Source organism: Helicoverpa zea, chromosome 14 (assembly GCF_022581195.2).
Source record: "Helicoverpa zea isolate HzStark_Cry1AcR chromosome 14, ilHelZeax1.1, whole genome shotgun sequence".
Lineage (NCBI taxonomy): Eukaryota > Metazoa > Arthropoda > Insecta > Lepidoptera > Noctuidae > Helicoverpa > Helicoverpa zea.
The window spans coordinates 5,770,058-5,790,073 of NC_061465.1; the positions used below are offsets into that span (position 1 = coordinate 5,770,058).

The following is a 20,016-nucleotide window of genomic DNA, read 5'->3' on the forward strand; positions in this document are numbered from 1 at the left end:
AATCACCTGATAAAGGCACTTGATAATTAATTTTCGAACAAACCTTACCTTAGCTGAGTTTCCAAGATTGAAACGTCATGTATTTGACGTGATGGCTCATAAAAATTATAACTTTAGCCCTGTTAAATTAATTAGTTAATTAGCTGGTTTTTCTCATCTTCTTTTTATGAGTTTTTTTTATTTCTTTAAGAACTTTATCTTTTTGGGCCATGCGAAAAATTCATGTCAAGATTTTGTTACGACTTTTTGTTCATTTGTTTTGCCTTTTTGGTATTTTTATATTTCTTAGAAACCTTGAATTACAATAATTTTTTTTTTTTACTACATACCTACATGAGTTGCATTTTCTTAATAATACATTTTATTCTTGTTCAAGCATAGACTTTCAAAATCTATGAACGATTATTTGTCTTTGTTCTTTAGGTAATATTTTTATGCTGAACGTCGGTAAACGTTATTGGATTTTTCTGATAGCTATGGCATTCTCAATAAAATTCCTATATATGACTGTAATTTATTATTCTGAAAGCAATAGGTTTGGCATGTTATATCATTATGTCTATAACTCACAACTGGCATTCTAAACACAATTTGAAAAAAAATTAGGAAATGCAAAAATCGATATGGGAACTTGTATTGTTCGTCCTGGTTCGTCCGAACTGAACATGAATTATTTCGATTATAACAATACAAGTCGACATAACGATACAATCGTGAAAACCAAAATCGTTAATCGTAAACTTTCCTTTTACAATGTCATTAGGGAAATTGGCGTCGTTAATTTATAAATGCCCCCTTTAACTGTTCTGATATCGACAAATTTAAATCGGTAATCCTGCGGTTTGTTTTATAGCATCGATATCGACGATTTATATCGATGATCGTAAACGTACGGTTAATACGGTGAGATCGATGTTTAATTCACGAATCGGATGAATACCGCGCTTTCAAACGATTTCCCCTGTTTTTTACAAATCATGGAATCATTGTGTTTCGTTACTACATTACTGTGTTGCTGGTTTATTGAGTGTTTTTGTTCAGTGAGTTGAATTGGTTTTCCTGTTCATTTCTGTTTCTGTATTTAAAATATATAGTTTATTACTTGCATAATTTTAACTTCTACTATATGCTTAATAACGAACAAAGCTAAATAAAATCTACCTCTCAAATCCTTTGCAAGGGGAAAGCAAACCACCTATATTATTATTAAAACAATATATTTCTTTAACTCAATATTAATCCCTTAACAACACAACCCTGTTTATCGATCTTCGAATCGACAAAAAACGACAAAGAAACCGTCCATTGATTCCTTTCACATGTTTTGATTGGAAGTGTCAATAGGGGCGCGAAGTTCGCGAGTATAAAGTTACAGCTAAAACAAACTAAAGGCGCAATGCTTAAGTGCGAACAGAAAACGAACAAGATCCACGTATCGAATTACCTTTGACGAAAGCGGATTGCATTCGAATAAAAGGAGACTCGATAAAGGAGACGTCGTCCTTTGTATTTATTGTTTGTGACACCGAAACAGTTACTAGGAAACGGTTTTGTTTAACGCAAAGTTTATTGCGTTGACAATTTACAGGAATTTATGAGTAAACATATTTATGAATTTACAAGCATAGTTTTATGCCAATAGCATAACTGAACTCTGCAAAGGAACAATTCAAATGACCGAGGAATTAACGTTGGTGATGAATACATAAGAAAAAAAACAAAAACAAAAAAACTGCAACGGTTATTAAGACAAAAAAACTATGTATTCATTCTAGGCCATATCAATTCTTAAAGTATACGTTACATGACATGATGATATCATATCTAATTGCTAAATGTAGGCCTCTCCTAATAAGCGCCAACCATCCCAGTCTTGGGCAACTCATAATCGACTATCACCTCCTACTTCAAATATCTTCCCACCGTGCAGCAGGATGTCCTATACTCTCAAGCGCAAACAAAGGTAATAAAACGCATAACAATTAAACAAAACAAAACAGAGGAAACAACAAGCCCTTTGTCTATTTAATGTTTTCCAAAGTACATATTTAGAATTGGCACGTGAAATAGGATTTGTAGGCGTCGAAAACAAACAGTGACTTCTAACATTATGGCTGAAACCAAAGCTTAATTAAGACTAGGCACCTCTGCAGAGGAAACTAATTAAACTTATTCCATTATTCGTGCAAACGAAATTTTAAGAGAACGTCCGGGGACAAGCTGCTGCAAGAAAGATTTATTATTATTGCGTTAAAAACGTTTTGTCAGGATCGCTTCTATTACTGCTCTATTAAAATTTAATAATTTCTGTAATTTTATCATCTAGCACGTATAGCAGACGAAAAGGTACGAAGAAAAAATAACAATTTAAAAAGGTACAAGAGTTAATTTGAGTAAGATTAAAAAAAGACGATCTAAATATGCCACTTCAATGAATGATTGCCAAAATCTCTGCTTGCATTTGATAATAAAACCCAAAGGACAGAATTGCAAGTCGCGCGGTTAAATTCCTCCCAATAAGCACCCGAACAAGCCAGTCGCAGAACTTGCTCGAGGTGCAATTTCCAAAAGTATTGATGACTGGAACACAAAGGGGGCGGAGCAGAGATTAAGTAAGTAACTTGCGAGGCTTCAATGTTCGACCATTTGCCGCACAAAGGCTAAAATTTTCCAGACGCGAAGAATTTTGATGCTTTTCGACAACAATGGCGGCATCGGAAGTCAGCAGAGTTTCTGATGAGTGTTTTACGAGTGGAATTTGTGGATTCTCTTCTAGTTGCCACAATTGTTTTAACGTGAACAAAGCGGCCTTAATACTGTTAATGTGGTCTGACTCAAGGTTCCGTCGGGGAACGAGATAAAGTACTGAATGAAATTAAACTTACATTTTCCTGCACTGCATGGTTGGGTATACGATATTAAAAGTATTTTGAGTTTGTTATTGAATTACTGGGTCAAAACATGTTAGGAAACTTTGTTGGATTTTTCTTCATTTATGTCTTTTACTGAAGTTTGCAACGTCCAGAGTTTATTTGCCTTTTAATGTTTCTAAAAGAGTTGTGAATACTGATGTCTATCATTTTAATTTAACTCATAATTACAGATTGCGTATTTTTCAGTTTCTTTAAGATAAAAGTATAAACAAAGGAAGACTGTAATTAATTTAGGTCTATCATGTAATAAATGTTTGTGCATTATATTCCACTTGTTAACAAGATTTGTTAAATGCATGATGGTTTACGTGACAACTGACAACCGTGTAGCTTTTAATAAACTGATTACGTCACAATTGTGACAGATTGTTGTTATTCCAACGTATATGACATTTTTGTATGCACACGAAAATTAAAATAATTTTATTAATTAGTTCGCAATAACGTTTCGCGTAAATTGAACTTATCGATGAAATTACGCTCCGGGCGTAATACAATTATTATTGTTGGACTGCATACCGGAACAAATGTACTGTTACTAATTAGTACGTTTGTTTACTCTTTATCGTTAATTATTAAATATCCTTAAACATAAACATGTTATGCTGCAATAATACATTATTAACCTGTACCTAATAAAAAACACTAAAGATCGAATATAAAATAGAACTTCCCGAAGTATAAGTAGAAGTTTATTTTGAAGTAGAACCTAAGCAAACTATTGCAAATTCTTGTTAGAGGTAATAACGTCAATGGCTTGCCTAAAATGATCTCAATGATATGCGGGGGATTTCGACCCGACATGAATGATAAATGCACCAAACATTCAACCGAATTGACTGCCACACGCTACCCCGTCTATCAGTTCACCTCACAGAATATGCAAGCATAAAACCATTTTATAAAACCCCGACTTTTTCCCATTACTTCACGCAATATTCACTAACAATGGACGCTTTATTTTCATATGAGGTCGCATCGCTATCAGGGCAGTTTCATCGACCAAATGTATCTGAAAATAACCCGTTATATTGTAAAACACCAAATATATTATATGCTAGTGCAATGAATTACTTAACTATGCTTGAAGTGTTAATAGGGGTGTTTAAAATATTTCTGGGAATACATGAAATGTTAAATATATTTTTTTTGTGAAGGCATTAAGGTTCCGATGGCGCCGGAAACATAAATAAAATTAAATATCTTTTGCCATTGACACTCCATTAACCGAAATTCTCTCCTTTAATGCTTGTAATAAATACTGATGTGCGTCACATAAAATATTACATTGAAGCGCTTTTCATAACAGCTCTGAGTTATATTTAACTTGTGCAGTGTCCACAGACAGTCATTTTGCGGGGCAAATGTGAGGGCGAGAAAGAATGCGGTCCGAAGTAACTGTTTGTTTAGCTACAGTTTCTGTTTTATCATATTTAATTGCTATTTTTATACTTTAGTAAATAAACACGTAAACTTCATAAAATCTTTCTGAATAAATAAATATTACAGCAACATTTAAATTGTGCTGAGACAAGATGGTACACAAACACATATTAGCAACAAACCTTGCTCCACAAGGTTGGACATACATAAAGGAGTAAGGTACTCCTTGAACCAACAACACGAGATAAAATGTTCCAATCTATTCCAAATACCTGAACGTTTGATTCCAAAAAGCGGTTTGACGAAGGTAAGCTTCCTTGGAGGGTGCTCAACCCTTTTGTCTCCTGAGAATACAATGGACCATCGCAATGGTTTGAAGATGCGACATGGGACACCCTCATGACTACGTGACTAAATTTTAAGCAAAATGTTTTGTGGCAAACCTATACACGAAATAAGTAATGTCATCTTGTACGTTGTTTGGTGTCGTATGTCAGCGGTATCTCTGGATAGGACAACGAAGAAAATAGAACAAGAAAATGTATCGTTTTACTATCTTATTGTGTTTTGTGTAGTCCTTGGGGTCTTTAAAATGGCCTTCATGTATAACGATGTCAGCTTTGTTATGACATGTTCAGTTCGTATACTTACCCTATTAGACACCCACAGTTATATTGAAAACTCAAATACCAATAACATTTTCATAGCAAAATTCTGTCGTGAATTCGACCACAGACCATCAGAGAAAAACACAATTTGCCAGATTAATTTGCCACGTAATCAAAAAATCTTTATCTTTTCTTATTGCGGTATTACACACTTTTAAACAGTTACAATGATAATTAAGACACGTACGACTTGTTTGTGTAAAGAAAAAGTAAAAAATCAATCTCTTTTTTACTAAACGCTATTATTAAACGCCTCGGTAGCATTGTCAATAGAAGTTGTGATCGAATTAAAAGATAAAAACGCCAGAATGAGTTCCAAGTTAGGAGCTATCAAATGAGTGGTCAGTGAGTCAAAGCGGTCAGGTTGTTCGCCCAAGTTTCGTCTAGTCCGGACGTGGCACCGTCTGCCTCCTTCACTTATTGTGAGATTCTTTTTTACCTTTTTTCGCTTTGCCTGGTTGAGTGCGCTCTTTCTTTCAACTCGGCCTGTGCGTATTTTTTTTTGTTTGTTCGCCACTAGCATGGACATTTGCCTCTCAGACTCATCCAGCTTACTCTTGGATCGTTTTGAGTGTTTCAGTTCATGGTCACTTAAGTTTGAAGCGAGCGAGCTACTTTAGTTAAATATTGTGTGCTTTTGTATTTGCAGTTCGTTCTTATGTTGTTAGTGTTGTTACGACTTTTCTTATGCTTCGTTGATAGAGTAAATAAGGCCTATTCTAAATTCAATATTTCAAAACTAGTAAGTATCAAAGAATCTATTAGAAACTTACTCCCCACTGAAATACATAATATTTCAGAAAGTGAACGCCAACGCGTTTTAATTATTTTTGGACTTATAAAAGGTTCACTTTAATACTAAAATATTATTCGTAGCCAACATCAAAGAAAGTTGTCTAACCTTCCACAAAGTTTCTCCTTATTAATTATTTCGTCCGAAATCTTAGTAGTTTCAGAATTTTCTTTACCCAACTAAAGTGGCTTCGAGTTTCTGTGCAATTAATCATAATAGAGACCGACACAAAATCAAAACATTATTACGAATATAAAGTACTACGATTAATCAAACACAATTTTGCTATTTGCCAAAACCACTTGCACAAATCATTTGGCTGTATATTTTATTTGCAAATGCAAACTCCCCTCGCGGCGTAATGGAAAACGATTGGTGAACTCTGGGGCGTTTGCTACGACTCAAACGTCATCAAAAGTGTCAATCACGGATGTTTTGGAATAGCGAAAACCGATTATCGGGCGTATTAAGTCGGTTATTGTTATCGAGAGAGCCGTCCCGTCCAACCGACCGTGAACCAGATTAGGGACATCATAATATGCCCATATTTTGGCGTCAGCTGCATACGTCGCATGCATGTCTACATTCAATATTTTTTTTGGAATTCTTATTAAATTCTCTACGGTGAAATTGGATCATTATAATATTTCAATAGCTTTACAATTCAGGGGTGCAGATGATATGTTATTACTACATTTCAACATTCAGAGAAAATGTACCAGTAGAATATGTACCTACTAATTTATATATATTATTTTAACTGTACCCGTAGACTATTCAGGTCTGGTGAAAATGCAAAATAAAATTCGGACATTTTTATGTAGGCAGTTTAAATTAAATTCAGTACACGACTTCTTTGCATGTATTTTACAGCAACTAAATATTCACTACACAATTTCGATGAAGTTTTATCAGTTTTTACTCTACCGCTGCATTGCAAAATAATGTAGCATACAATTTTACAGCATAAACGCCCGAACCTATTTAAAAAATGTAGCAAAGCACCACGAGAATGTTTAAAAATATTCTATTTCCAATGTGAAACTGATATCGAATTCTTATTTAAAAGTATTGGAACATGTATGCCGATATTTTTTTGTATTATTGAAATGATTTATGATTTGGGTACATGTAGCAGTTTGAACGAATTTGTGCATCCCTTCATTCCGGTTTGGTATTTTCTTTGGTATTCAAAAACGGGCTCGCTATTGAAGCCACAAACTACATATAATAATAATAAAACAGCCGGAATTAGTAGCGTGCTGGTAATTACAAGGGTTGAAACCTTCAAATGTCCAACGCGGATAAAGGGATGAATAAGTTTGTGATCATTCTTTGGTGGACCATTCAGGCGGCCTGTCATTAGTGGAACCAATGTTTTAGGAAAGTTGTCCGAGCGTGTGCCCGTACATAATGTATAGACAACGCTAAATAATGTCATATAAAAGGGTCACGTTTTGCTAAGTACTTTTTAAACGGTCCAGTTTAATATTTTTGAGTGGACATGTTTCGTTCCGAGGTTTTATTTAAATGGCTGTTTGTATTTATTTTGTTATTTCATTTGAACTGCAATTTCGTTGTGGACATTTTGAATAGTTGAAAGCGTTCTGTTGTTGCGGAAGAATGAGAGAATGGACCATGTTATTCGGACATTACACTCGGGAGGAATAAATAAATGCGGTTCAGTTTAAAGTCTACGTTTCATTAAGTTGTATATAATGATTGTTCATCAGAATTAGTACTCAAAGAGACTTCAGTGTATAGTTGTGCCCAATTAAGAATTTTAGCTCCTATGTGTTTTATATCTACAATCGGTCAAATATCTTGCCCGTACCTTGGATATACGGTTGACAAGGCAAATGCTTCAAACCATACAGGTTCCAAGCAAATTCACTTGTAAATAATTCACATAACATTAGCATTAGCATTAATCTGTATGTCCGACAGTTACACATAAAGTGTTATTCATTAAGTGCAGCAATGGTTAATGATACAAGTTTGGAATTCATTAAGCCCCCAACAAACTGTTTAAGCCCATAATGTTTAATGGAGGCGGTAAATTTAACATTAATATTGCGGTTTAGGATGACCACGTTTCTAACCCGAGCAAAGCCGCAACAGTAATAACAATAATTTCAAATTGTCACCTGTAAACTTACTGATCTAATTTAGTATTTCAGCCAATTATTGGCAATTGGAAATTAATATTGGCAAGTAAAATTCATTTTCTGGACTAACTTTATGAAGACTACATCCCATTTTAAATAATATACTCTATTCTTAAAACGAAAGAAGCATTTAAGCATTTATAAACCTTCTGATGTCCAATTGTTTGCTTAAAGTCTTAATAGGATTAGTTCTGAGTATTTATAATATTTTTAAATACTGCAGTATTAGGTACCCAAAACAAATAAAGAAAAAAACAACCAAGAATTTATGGACTGAAAATGCATAAGTACATCTATAAATATAAAAAGGATTTAAGCAGGTATTTAGCCTGCATAATCTCTTAGTAATTTAATGGTACCCATAAGGTCTTAAACAATGAACATTATGTATCCTCATTGGTTATGGGAATCTCTATGGGTACTTATTAAATTAATATATTGCACCCGTAATAAATTCTATAATAATGCCTGTTTAAGCGGTAACGTACAATTAAATTATTTCGCAATGGTAAGAAAATTGTAAAATATCACACTCAATATAAAGCCTTTAAACTTTTTTGAGTTTTTTATAAGTGTATTTCGTTCCCAATTTGCCATGTTTTTTTTATTATTTAATGTTTGAGATTTACTACTTTCCTCAATCTACCAATACGAAACTTCTAAATAGGACAATATCGAATCCTAACTCACGAGGGAAAATATTAACTACAACTGTATTAAAATCTTCACTCGCGCCGTCACGGGGAGGGCAATGAAACAAAAGGCGACTTTTATCTCTTTCACTCCCTTGTATTTACATGTATTTCCCTCTCACCTGACATCATGTACCCTTGAAAGCTTCTCAAAGTTGTATGTGTTAGTGATAGGAGTACTTGGGACACGTCTGTGTATGTGTGTGTGTGAATTTGAGGATTTTGAGTCATAAATCTCATGATTCACGGTTTTTGACTTAGTCATTACACCTACCTGCCTAATTCTCTCCGGTACAGTCAGAGACACAATTTATAAATGTTGAATTTTAAATACATAGCGTCTTCATTTATACTATCCATTTGATACACATCATTTTTAATGCAGATACTTATTATTTTTTTAACATTAACATAATTTTTTGTCACTAATAGAACATGAAGAATAATGATCGAATCTGTCTGTTGACGGTAACTCAATTGGTGTGATGTAAAAAATCAAACTATTATTTTCTAATAATACATTGATCATACCATCTATCTTTTATAATGATCATTTGAAACACAAAACGTCGTTAAGTTAGAACTTTTTTTACACAAAAAGTTTTTATGTAAATTCTTTATCATTTCCACAAACGGTTCAACGTGGTACTTAAAATATTTGTACTGTAATAAAAAAAACACTTACCTCGCCTGTGTCGCATGTGGTATTTACTCTTGGAAACGGTCCCAGAACAACATGGCTGTTCATAGTAAAAGTTATACGAATTGTCCACTTCTGTAGTCTGTTGCACTGTTTGCGAGTTGACGTGCCAACTCACACCGATGAGGAGTAGGATCGCCCATCTAACGACCACGGCTAAGGCACCCATAGTCCGACTATTCACCTCATACATAGTTCTTTAACCACAACACTAAAACCACCAAAAGTACGTAAAAGTCAACTCCTTAATTCGATGACATTTCGGTCTCTGTAAATAAGATACCTTCCGTAAATCTTTGACCATCAATAAATTTATAACCAACTCCGGCTTATTTCGTCAGGCATTAAAGTTGAAAGGAAACCTTAGATGTATTTTCAAGGCTTTATTACTCATACAGTCAAAGTTTATACCTTTGTAAGCTGATTACGCCTAGCTTTTAGGCCTAAATTCGGCCTGTCTAAGCGACGCGACGGGTGTTGTTAATAAAAGAATAGACGTAAGTACAACTTTAATATCAGTTTTGGTGTAAGTAAAATTAAAATAATTAGTTTCGTGGAAAACAAATTGATCACTTACACTGTAGGTACCCCTACGATGTTATGAATTTCCAATTAATATAGATTAGGCCGAAGTAATTAACTAAACTGCCTATCCCAAATGGTTCGTACCTGGTATTTTTATGATGTTTACCTGTCTCTATCAGCAGGTTGGCATTCTCAAACTAGTTTACACTTTGGTATTGAACAATTTTATTTCAATTTAGAAGAATGGAACCCCAAAAAGCGGAAACATCGCACAGTACGACCATTGCCCTCGTTGTATGCTTTTATAATGATCTTTCTAAGAAACGTTAGTCTATCCACAAATTAATATAAATAAATAATTAAATAATCAGAACATTTTCCATTTTAAAATCCACAAATGTCAATAGAAATCAAATACCAAAAGTACTAACATCACATAGCATCAAATTGCATAAAACCACCATTTGGCCAATTATTGCATCTCATTGTTATACAAACTGCTATAAAAACCCACGATTTATTATTAGATCCCAGAAATAACAAACCAAACCCAATACAGCAACAAATGTCACCCACCGATTGTGCTGAATAAAAAATATAATAAAGCCGATAAAACAAAATTATAGGGAACGAGAAAAATACATAGCGTACGCCTATTTGACAATAAAAATGACAATTTTACTTGTTGAGTTTGCATTAAAAAAGAACCATGTTATGGGGTAGCTTAATGGCGGCAAAGACCATTACACGAGTCGATGGCATTAAGCACACCTATGTAATGGAAACCGCATGGCGATATGCAACAGGGGTATCCACTACCCTTTATTATGGCAACATAGAAAATATTGTGTGTGTTTTGTTTTTAATTGCCACCACGCTAGATATTCGGCCGGCGTTATAGGCCTTTAATTACAAATATATGTTTGCTTGCCAGGGACTCTAAATGGGCTTAGGGACGGAAGATATTAACAATTTATATTTATGTACCATAATCTACTTCAATTTCTTACCATTCTTACCACGAGTCAGATTAGATTCATCGTAAAAATCAAAGTTGCCCAAAAGGTATGTTTAAAAATAGAAATAGGACGACAATACTCAATCAATCCAATCAGTAACCATTAACCCTTTCACTAAATCGAATTCGGAAATATTTCCATCGGTCACACAGAAAGTTAATCCATTACATTATTATCAACGATGATCCGCTATCGCCACAGTTACCCTTGGAGATGATTACCCGAGGACACCACTGAATAAGTAAATAAATGTCTTCTACTAAATTTAACTCGAATCTTTCGCAGCGGTCGTCATGTGACCGATATCTTTCGCTGAATGCGGTCAGGGATCGCTCGTTGAAAGAGTCCAGAGATGAATTAAATAGATAGGGCCCTTCAAAAAAGGGACTATGAAAGGGATAGAGACGTGCCTAGTAAGTTCGGTTTATCCGAACTGGGACATGATACTTAGTTCATCATTTATTCTATAGTTAATATTTAAACGTACTCTAAACGTCTTTGTCGTCGAATAAAAACGCTCGGCCGTTAACACGTTCTCGATATATATTTAGCAGTACGGTTCCTACATATTTGATCGAAATAGATGTAATATCGATACAATTGTGTGGGTATATAAGTCTTGAAATAACAGTGGTTGACAAAATTATATATTTAATCGTACGATAGTAATATAATGGTGATTAGTTCCGCTCTTTGATTACAACAATTTAATTTGAAAATGTAATTTGATCTAAAATTATGGTATAATGATGACATGTACTGTAGTATTCTTGTCCTTCATTATATAGTTTACTTTAAATTCAATAGCATAACGATCAAAAGAATATATTTTATTTATAGAAAATGATATATTATTATCCTTCGTCCTAAATGTACATGATAATGTACCCTCGGTTAGAGCTTGTCATACAGGAGGTTCCAAATTTTGTATTTCGAATGATTAATGATATCGGTTATACTTATCACATCTCTACGGGTTAAACGCCTGAGCGATTTTTGTTCAATTGACAGTAGATCCTTTGCAGTGAATATTTCAAATCTCCCCCATTTTTAAATAACACTTAAAGGGTATCAACGTTAAAACTCATTTCTTATTTTGTTTGTATCCTAGGGGATCAGAACATGCTGTAAGATTCATTTTAAAATGATAGATGGCCTTTAAATCTACTGTGACTGCTTGGTAACAGATCTATGCCCTTTTATTAACATTCGAACATACCACAGAATATCAGGTTTATCTTACTAGAAAATATGACATTCAAAAGGATAATTTTAATTTATGTACCACAACGCGTACAGAAGTAAGCAACGAAGAGGCTTTCGATGACAATCTACACAAACATGTCTCCGGAGATAAAAATTTAAATACAAATATTTAAGTTAACGATCAAGTCGTGCGTTAAATAATTCTACGGAAAAAAAATGGAAGCTTTTGTCGTAATTCGTAGCCCCTCGGCCATCGGAACCGGTTCTATAATGATGTCTTCATTACCAGGTGATTCACTACGACTTCGCTCATGCACGTTGATAGGCGACTTTTTATCTTGTAAATTATTATTCTCTCATTCTCCATCCACATCCTGTATCTGAATTCCATCTTTTTTGTATCAGGACGGTGTTACGCGTTTGTTATTTGTCATCATTATTTTCATTCAACTTTCTTCAGATGTCAGTTTCAAGTATCTTTGATGTTATCTTTTACACAGTTTTAAAAGAATTTCCATAAAACCATTTCACAAATCTAATTAAAACATCTCGACCTTTACGATATTATCTAAAAAATTTAAATTTAATCAAAACTAAACACCGAAATTCCCTAGAAATTTCGGGAAAATATTAAAACGTTGTAATTTTATTACTTGGGTTCATTAAGCGGATTTAATCTCCTTTAATATCTGTCGATCTCGTTTCGCTGTACGATTACACCGTTACTGGCCATTGCACGACAGACTCTGCTCATTATGAGCGAAGAATGTTAAGAAATTTCATCCGACAACCCATTGAGGCAACCCTCCCAATTGTATGAAGGTGTTCCAATTGAATGGTGGGTAGGTGGAATGGGGCACGATTATAATGAAATTTCGCTTCGATAAAGACCAGTGAGCTCCGAAACACAATACTTGATGTTTCCTCCTGAACCCGTATCCATGTCACGTCATTAAGCCTGGTAAAAATATCTGCCGACACATCTTAGTTAAGTAAATTAACATTTGCTCGCTCCACAATTAAAATGGTGTTAATGATTTTGATTTGATGTTGAATTTCGTTAAAAATTTGTTTTATTAAATATAATTTGAACATGGTGATAGTAATTTATTATAGGAATCTGTATGTGTGATTCTTATATGTATTTTATGTGAAAAAGTGTTAGTATCGTGCGTAATTTAAAATAAGTATGTGACAAATGAATGAGTGTAGTTAGGCAAATTATTATCTAACGTGATATGACTCAAGCTTGAGACTTGACCAATAACGGATCATAAAAAAATTTCGTATAACTGGCGTTCATTCATTTGAAGAATTGTTTAACTCGATATTATGAATTAATACTATTACCAAAAAACAATATGACATGCATTTCGAAATAAACGTGTGAAATATTGAATTGTAAATCGAGGGAATCTCATTAACTTCATTACGTTAATAAACAAAACTGTGTCACTATTCATTTTAATGACTTTACTAAAATATTGTATTTAACATACCTCATTACTTAATTTATATTTATTTATTCATTTGTTTATATGCTCTACTATAATTACACACCTAAATATAGGTACTTAATCAAAAATAAATGATTAAGTTATCAAAAAATACATACTATTGCTGTTTTTAAAGTAATTCAGGATAATAAATTGACTATACCCTATCCACGGAAGCAAGAGCTAAAAGGTAAACAAAGAATGACACTTTTTCAAGATGGCGGTATAACCCGACCGATGACAAAATCACAGATACTGCGAACATTTTACACAAAAATGTGACGTTTTGTCATCGGTCGGGTTATACCGCCATCTTGAAAAACTGTCATTCTTTGTTTACCTTTTAGCTCTTGCTTCCGTGGATAGAGTATAGTTAGAAGAGATAGGGTGGCGGACACAGGAAATTTTGCCCTGAATTATTAATATACTTCTGAAACAGCAAATTGTAAGCTTCTTATGAAGGAAGCTTGTATAAATATCGGTTAGCCGATATGAAGCTAAACACAAATAAGCTTTGAGCACGCTGACCAATAGGGTTGTTTCCTAGTATTCAGTCAATTAAAAATTTGTATATGTACCGAATGTTTACAAAACTAGAACCACGATAAGCTATATTATATTAATAATAACTGACCACGTCATTTTTAAATAATTTATGAAATTTAAATTTATCGTCTATTACGTCATGCCCTTGAAAACGGCGAATCGGGTCCGATGTCGTCACTTTACATTGACAATGACAAGTAGTTGACAGTGACAGTCTATGACAGGTATAAACTGAGAATTGATGTGATGTTTTCTTTAGTTTTTATTTGTATTTGAGCGAAAGAAAGTTAGAAAAGAATTATGGAGAAAGGATTTATGAAAGATGATAGTTTTTTTGTGGCTCAATTCTTTGCTAATAACCAAGATGACACAAATATAACCTCAATAACAAACACAAACTTTACATTCCTTTGCACAGTTTTATTTTACCGCGTACACAACTCAAAACATTACAGGTATTTTCTTTTGTGCCCAATGTTTAAAAATAATGTAAATGTTTAAAATGTTTGTTTTTGTATCTATATTATAAGAATGCATTATTAGAATTTAAAAATCAATGACTTCTTTCTAATTAGTTTCTTCTCTTTAGATGTGCAAAGTGTAAAGGAACACATAGTATACTCTGACGTCACAGTCACGTGATCGAGCGTTTTCTGGGCAATGTTTTAAGAAAAATAGAAAAAAATCGAATACATAAAAAGTAAAGAGATTTAAGACGCAAAATCGTAGGAGGGGTGATGTTTAAATTATTTGGAAGCTATTTAAATAGATTTTCGAAAATTGGAAACAACCCTATTAATACGAAGAAAAGTGAGAGATGAGACATTACTTTGGATTCAATCTTTGAAAGGCCTTTTAGATGACTAAAAATCTTAAATTAGGTTCTAGGTTTCATTAGCGGTGTCATTCGTGTCTCGTAGAAACTACTCTATGCACCCAGATAAAAAGTACACCTTTAACTACTACACCTCGTAGTACTAGTAACCTTTCTCGTGAATAGAGCTATTTAAGGTAGAAACATTCTTTCAAATCAAACCAGTCTTTCTTGAGATATGCATGCAAACAATCAAACTAGTTACTCAGATTTATGATATTATTAGGATAAACAAAAGGCTTTTTACAATACTATTTAAAATATGTAACAGGAATTTTAAAAGTCTGTATTGATATTGTTAATTGAAAAAAAAAAACAAAATAAAATGTTTAAATTCGTATTGAGCTTCGTTTTAATTGAACGAATATAATATTCTTCGCAACAATTTATAATAATGGGATAAAAATAATCCATATAAACAGACATACTTTATTATTATTTTCTGCTATTAATATCTAAGTAAGATCAAACCAAAAGAATAATAATACAGTTACCTACCTAATGCTGACGTGAAATCTTAGGTACGTGGCAAATATTAATTTATTCAATTATCCAAAAGGGATCAATAAGACGAGATTATGTTAGGGTCAACACGATAACTTATTAATACAGTTCGGTTACATAAACCTCAATTCTAATTAGTTTCTGTTGTATAAAATCAATTAAATGGTACTAACAGAGCTATCGGATCAGACCGCAACCTCAAGAAATGTTCGTAGACTCAAAGGGATGGACAAACATATCTATAGACCTATACGAACACAAATTAATATCAAATTCCACCATAAGTTGGCTAACTTTGTGCCAAGAAAGCCCTTTCTATTGTATCAGCTGAAGTAGAATTTAACTTGGAAATAGCACATCTGATGTCAAACATTTTTCAACGTCAGCACTATTTTGTATTTGACTGAGATGAATCAATTCTCATCTAAACTTTATACGGCTTTGTATGATACTCAAATATGAAAATGTAAATATGTGTAGTTAAAAAAGCTTTACTCGTTTTAGGATTCAGTCTTAAAAATAATGAAAGGTTAATATTATGTTGGAGTAGTGAATATGAGTAGGTAATTTAAAAAAAAAATGTTGACCAGTGTTTTCTACAAATACATTCTTCAGTAATATAATTTACTCCTCTCACAAAGACTATATAAATAGTATGAATAAAAACAGTTACCGAAATAATATAATAAAACATATAAATATGGTTCCAGTTATATAGTTTCCCAAAAGCGATCCATAAACCTGGTAAAAATGTCAATAGTTTCAATAAATGCTGCGTCCGTCCGACACTCGACTCCACCACTGTATTCTGGACACGTACGAAATTCACGTAAACGTCTGCTTCCCATCTTATTGATACAAATAGAGATATCAATTGTTTAGGACAAGGAGAAACAACAGCGTGGCAATGATAGTAATTCTTTTGACGGTATGTGAGGGGCCTTTACGACCACTTTGATATCTGCGGGCTAAAGTTTACTGTGTTATGGAATGAGATTTTTACGGACTTCGGGACCGTCGTAATGCTATTGACCTCTTTGATGGTGTCGACCCGCCTCTGAACCGTATTTAAGAGGCGATTGGAATGAGCTCTGCTTTCATATTCATTATTGAATCTGTGTTTAGTTCTTTGTTTATGAACCATGATAGTTTTTTTTATCAGTGTCTGATGTGGGTTTCATTGATTGTATGAATCAGGAATAACCAAAACTTTATTTGTATTTTATTCCTATCAAATATTTTGATAGATTAAAGAATATAGAAGAAGTGGTTGGAATTTCATAATGATTATTATAAAAAAAATTATTCTCTATTTAACCGTAGTGACTTTACCCTGACTTTTCCGACCAAATAGATTAGGAAGGAATAAGGCAAAATAGAAATTGAACAGGGTTTTTTTTTTCTACTTATAGTTATAGTTCTAGGTACCTATTATTTTTTCTATTCTGATTGAACTTTACAAAATCACTGGCATTCCAGATCGGAGAATGAAAATTAAACGCCTCATTAATCCTATTTTCAAAAGGTTAAAGTATAAAAAGAGGGCGAAATCTAATTTTAGTGTCTCTTTTTAGGAAGAATGCTTGACCCTTTTAAGTTAGACCCTATCCTAAATACTTAGGTACATGGATAGAGCTGCTATTTTTCTTTCAGTTTTTTTTTTTTTACTGGGCGTATTTTTTATAGTCTGCTTGATATTGTTTATGAAAACTTGTCAATACGACTACGAATAAAAGAGGTAGGTTACTAAGTAATCATTTTTTTAATTCTTGTAGCCAGTTTATCCTCTTTCAAAATTACTCTTCAGCTAGTAGAATATTTGTTAGGGATTATTTATTAAATTGAAAGAGAAAATAAGGATCTAGGAGTAGTGAAATAGGTAGGACCTCAGTGGTTAGGCCACCTTTGGCGGTCTGAAATATAACCTACTGGTTATGGAAGGTTCAATGGGTGTTTAATATTATAGTTGGTGCACTTGCAATTACCTAATTGATTGGTCATTAAGAAGTTTGGAATTTATTTGAAGTTGTAATTAATGGGACAAAAAATAAAAATATTTAAGATGTTTATTTACTTAAAGCAAAGCTTTATTTTCGGTTGAATTAATAATCGGATTTGATGAAAGGTTTTTGACAAAGTTTAGACCCTGACATTGAATTTGGTCCAAAGAAGCATATGCGATTTTGAATGCGTTACTTCTATTTCTCAAATTACATAAAAATGAATTAAGATTAGATGAAATATTTTCAATAACATAAATGCGATATCGGTAGTTGAAAACGGACACTACCGTTATTAGTAGATAATTTCAGACATACCTAAGTAAGTCTACATTTAACTGAACTGAAACCTAGTTATGATTTAACCAGGTTAAAGGCCTGACGATGATTTTGTAAAGGGGATAACCGTTTGTCGGCGTTTACCGGCCGTTTGTGTACACTCAGTTTCTGTGTCTATTTACGTCCTAAGGTTGTTCAACTCGACAGACGCTGGCCAACTAAAATTTTGGTGATGATTACTATAGGTACCTACAGTTAAATGAATAAAATATATTATTCTCTCGTATGCTAAAAATGAAGTTGATGATTCATTTCATTTCAGATCGATCTTTGTGTAAGGTTGTCAATCTCAGCCTTGAATCGAATTTATTTTTTGTCTAACAACCTGTTTGAGATTTGAACAAGTTAAGAAAAAGTTTAAGTTTTTGACTGCATGAATGAATATAGCCCAAACACTTTATATTAATCGTTCTATCAAGGTGATAGTATGTGTTATCTTACTAAAGAAAAAAAATCTAGTGTTTCTCTTTTTTTTTGCACGTAATAGTTCCCAGGTGACAGTTGTCAAAAGAAACTTTTGAATGCCATACAAAATATGCCAGAGTTATTTGGTTGATGCACAATAGCCTATACACGAGAATACGACGACCAACCTCCTCCGTAGTCCGTTGAACCAAACACGTTGCAGTTTCACAGAAAAAATAAACAACACACAATTCAATGACAGTATAATCACTTTAATTAGTCGCAAAATGTTTAACGTCACTAACTAAAATACAGTTCAATAACTTTCAGTCATAATGTATTTAAAAACAAGTTTTTATACTCGTAGATTCACGAAGAAGTTGGACGCGAACGTCCCACACGCGTGCATCAAGCGTGCCGGCCGGCGCAGAACTAGCTCGCTGGTCTCATTCCGTACAAAACTTTTAAGTCATGGAGACGGCAAAGCTATGTCGCGCCTCTACAACTCACGCACACAATCATAGCCGACACCCTATGCACAAACACGAAAGCGAGCTTCCAAGTTCACTAAATAAACGAACACCAACACAAACGTGCACCAACACCGTCTACCCCCTGTTCATGAGACGCCCGAGCGGGACGCGTATATCAACAATGCATTTGGGAACATAAGCGCGAGCGAGAGGTTGATACCGCAACAGATGTATATCATTTTACGCAGGTAAGTATTGAAAATGTTGGTGTGTATGAATGAGACGGCGTACAAATTTAGCTTAGGCAAAGCCGGTTGCGAGCGAATGGGACAGGAACTGTTCAAGTCACCCACTGTACATTCCTTCCTGATACCGGCGCGCCGTCGTACCTTTCGATCGTTCAAGTGGCAGATGAAACTTTTAGGGCTGTCACCTGATCAATTCGCTAAGCGATAAAAAACAGGGAACTTTAATTAGTTATACATAGAGCTTTTGTACTAACAATGTAAAAGTTTTTATTTTTAACATAATAACGGCTCATTAGGGCTCAAAGTACACATTAGATACAGTACTTTTTTAGAGATATTTAATATTAGGTAAAGCCAAAACAAAGTTAAAAATTTAAAACAACCCAGAAATAAACAAGTGTTCAAACAACTCAAGAACAATGGAGCATCTAAAGATAAGCGAAAGAGCTGGAGTCGCAACAAATTTCGCAAGCTTATAAATGATTCAGCAGCGCAGGTAGCATCCTTACGTCAAGATGTCACAAAGTAGCAGGTACTGTAGTAACGTATGCTGCAAAATTTTGTGAATGTTTTTTGCATAAAGCGCCTCCACTACTTTCTTTATTTACAATGAAGACATCTGCTTTTAAATGTGGTTTTTGTACAAGCTCAACCGTATTATTACACAATTTATTTTAATTGGGATCGTATTATATGTAATAGAGGTTGTTATTGCAACCCTTATATTTAATGGTTAGATAAGTTTGACCCGGTTTAAAAATGTTGACACCTGTTATTTTTTTACTGTTATCTATAGCGCAGTTACCCTTTCATTGATGTAATCTTTTATTCAACCATTTCAAAATATTTTATCAAATCATTTTAAACGTAGTGACCATATTTTTTACATTTTGTTTCATCCTAAATTAATTTAATTTAAAATAAATAATATCAGAAGTCTATTAAAAATAATTTTGTTAGACTTCACAGAACCTTAAGCTATTATGAATTATTATCAATTTTATTGACAACTGAAATCTAATATTGCAAACGGAATGCATAGGA

The 20,016-nt window shown here is 33.5% G+C and overlaps 1 protein-coding gene across 2 annotated transcripts in view; it reads right to left on the minus strand.

The window, feature by feature from the left end:
- The window catches only part of LOC124636704 (semaphorin-2A), a 183,139-nt gene that overhangs the window by 102,909 nt on the left and 60,214 nt on the right, over window positions 1-20,016 (minus strand). Inside the window, exons 1-2 of one of the 2 annotated variants that reach the window (XM_047172867.1) lie at window positions 18,440-18,697; window positions 9,323-9,605 (exon numbers count right to left, since the gene is read on the minus strand). The exons of the other annotated variant lie outside the window; for it this stretch is intronic. Coding sequence (XP_047028823.1) covers window positions 9,323-9,530 — 208 coding nt within the window. The 5' untranslated portion in view covers window positions 9,531-9,605; window positions 18,440-18,697. Of the gene's footprint in view, window positions 1-9,322; window positions 9,606-18,439; window positions 18,698-20,016 lie in introns of those variants that run through there. 2 annotated transcript variants of the gene reach the window in all.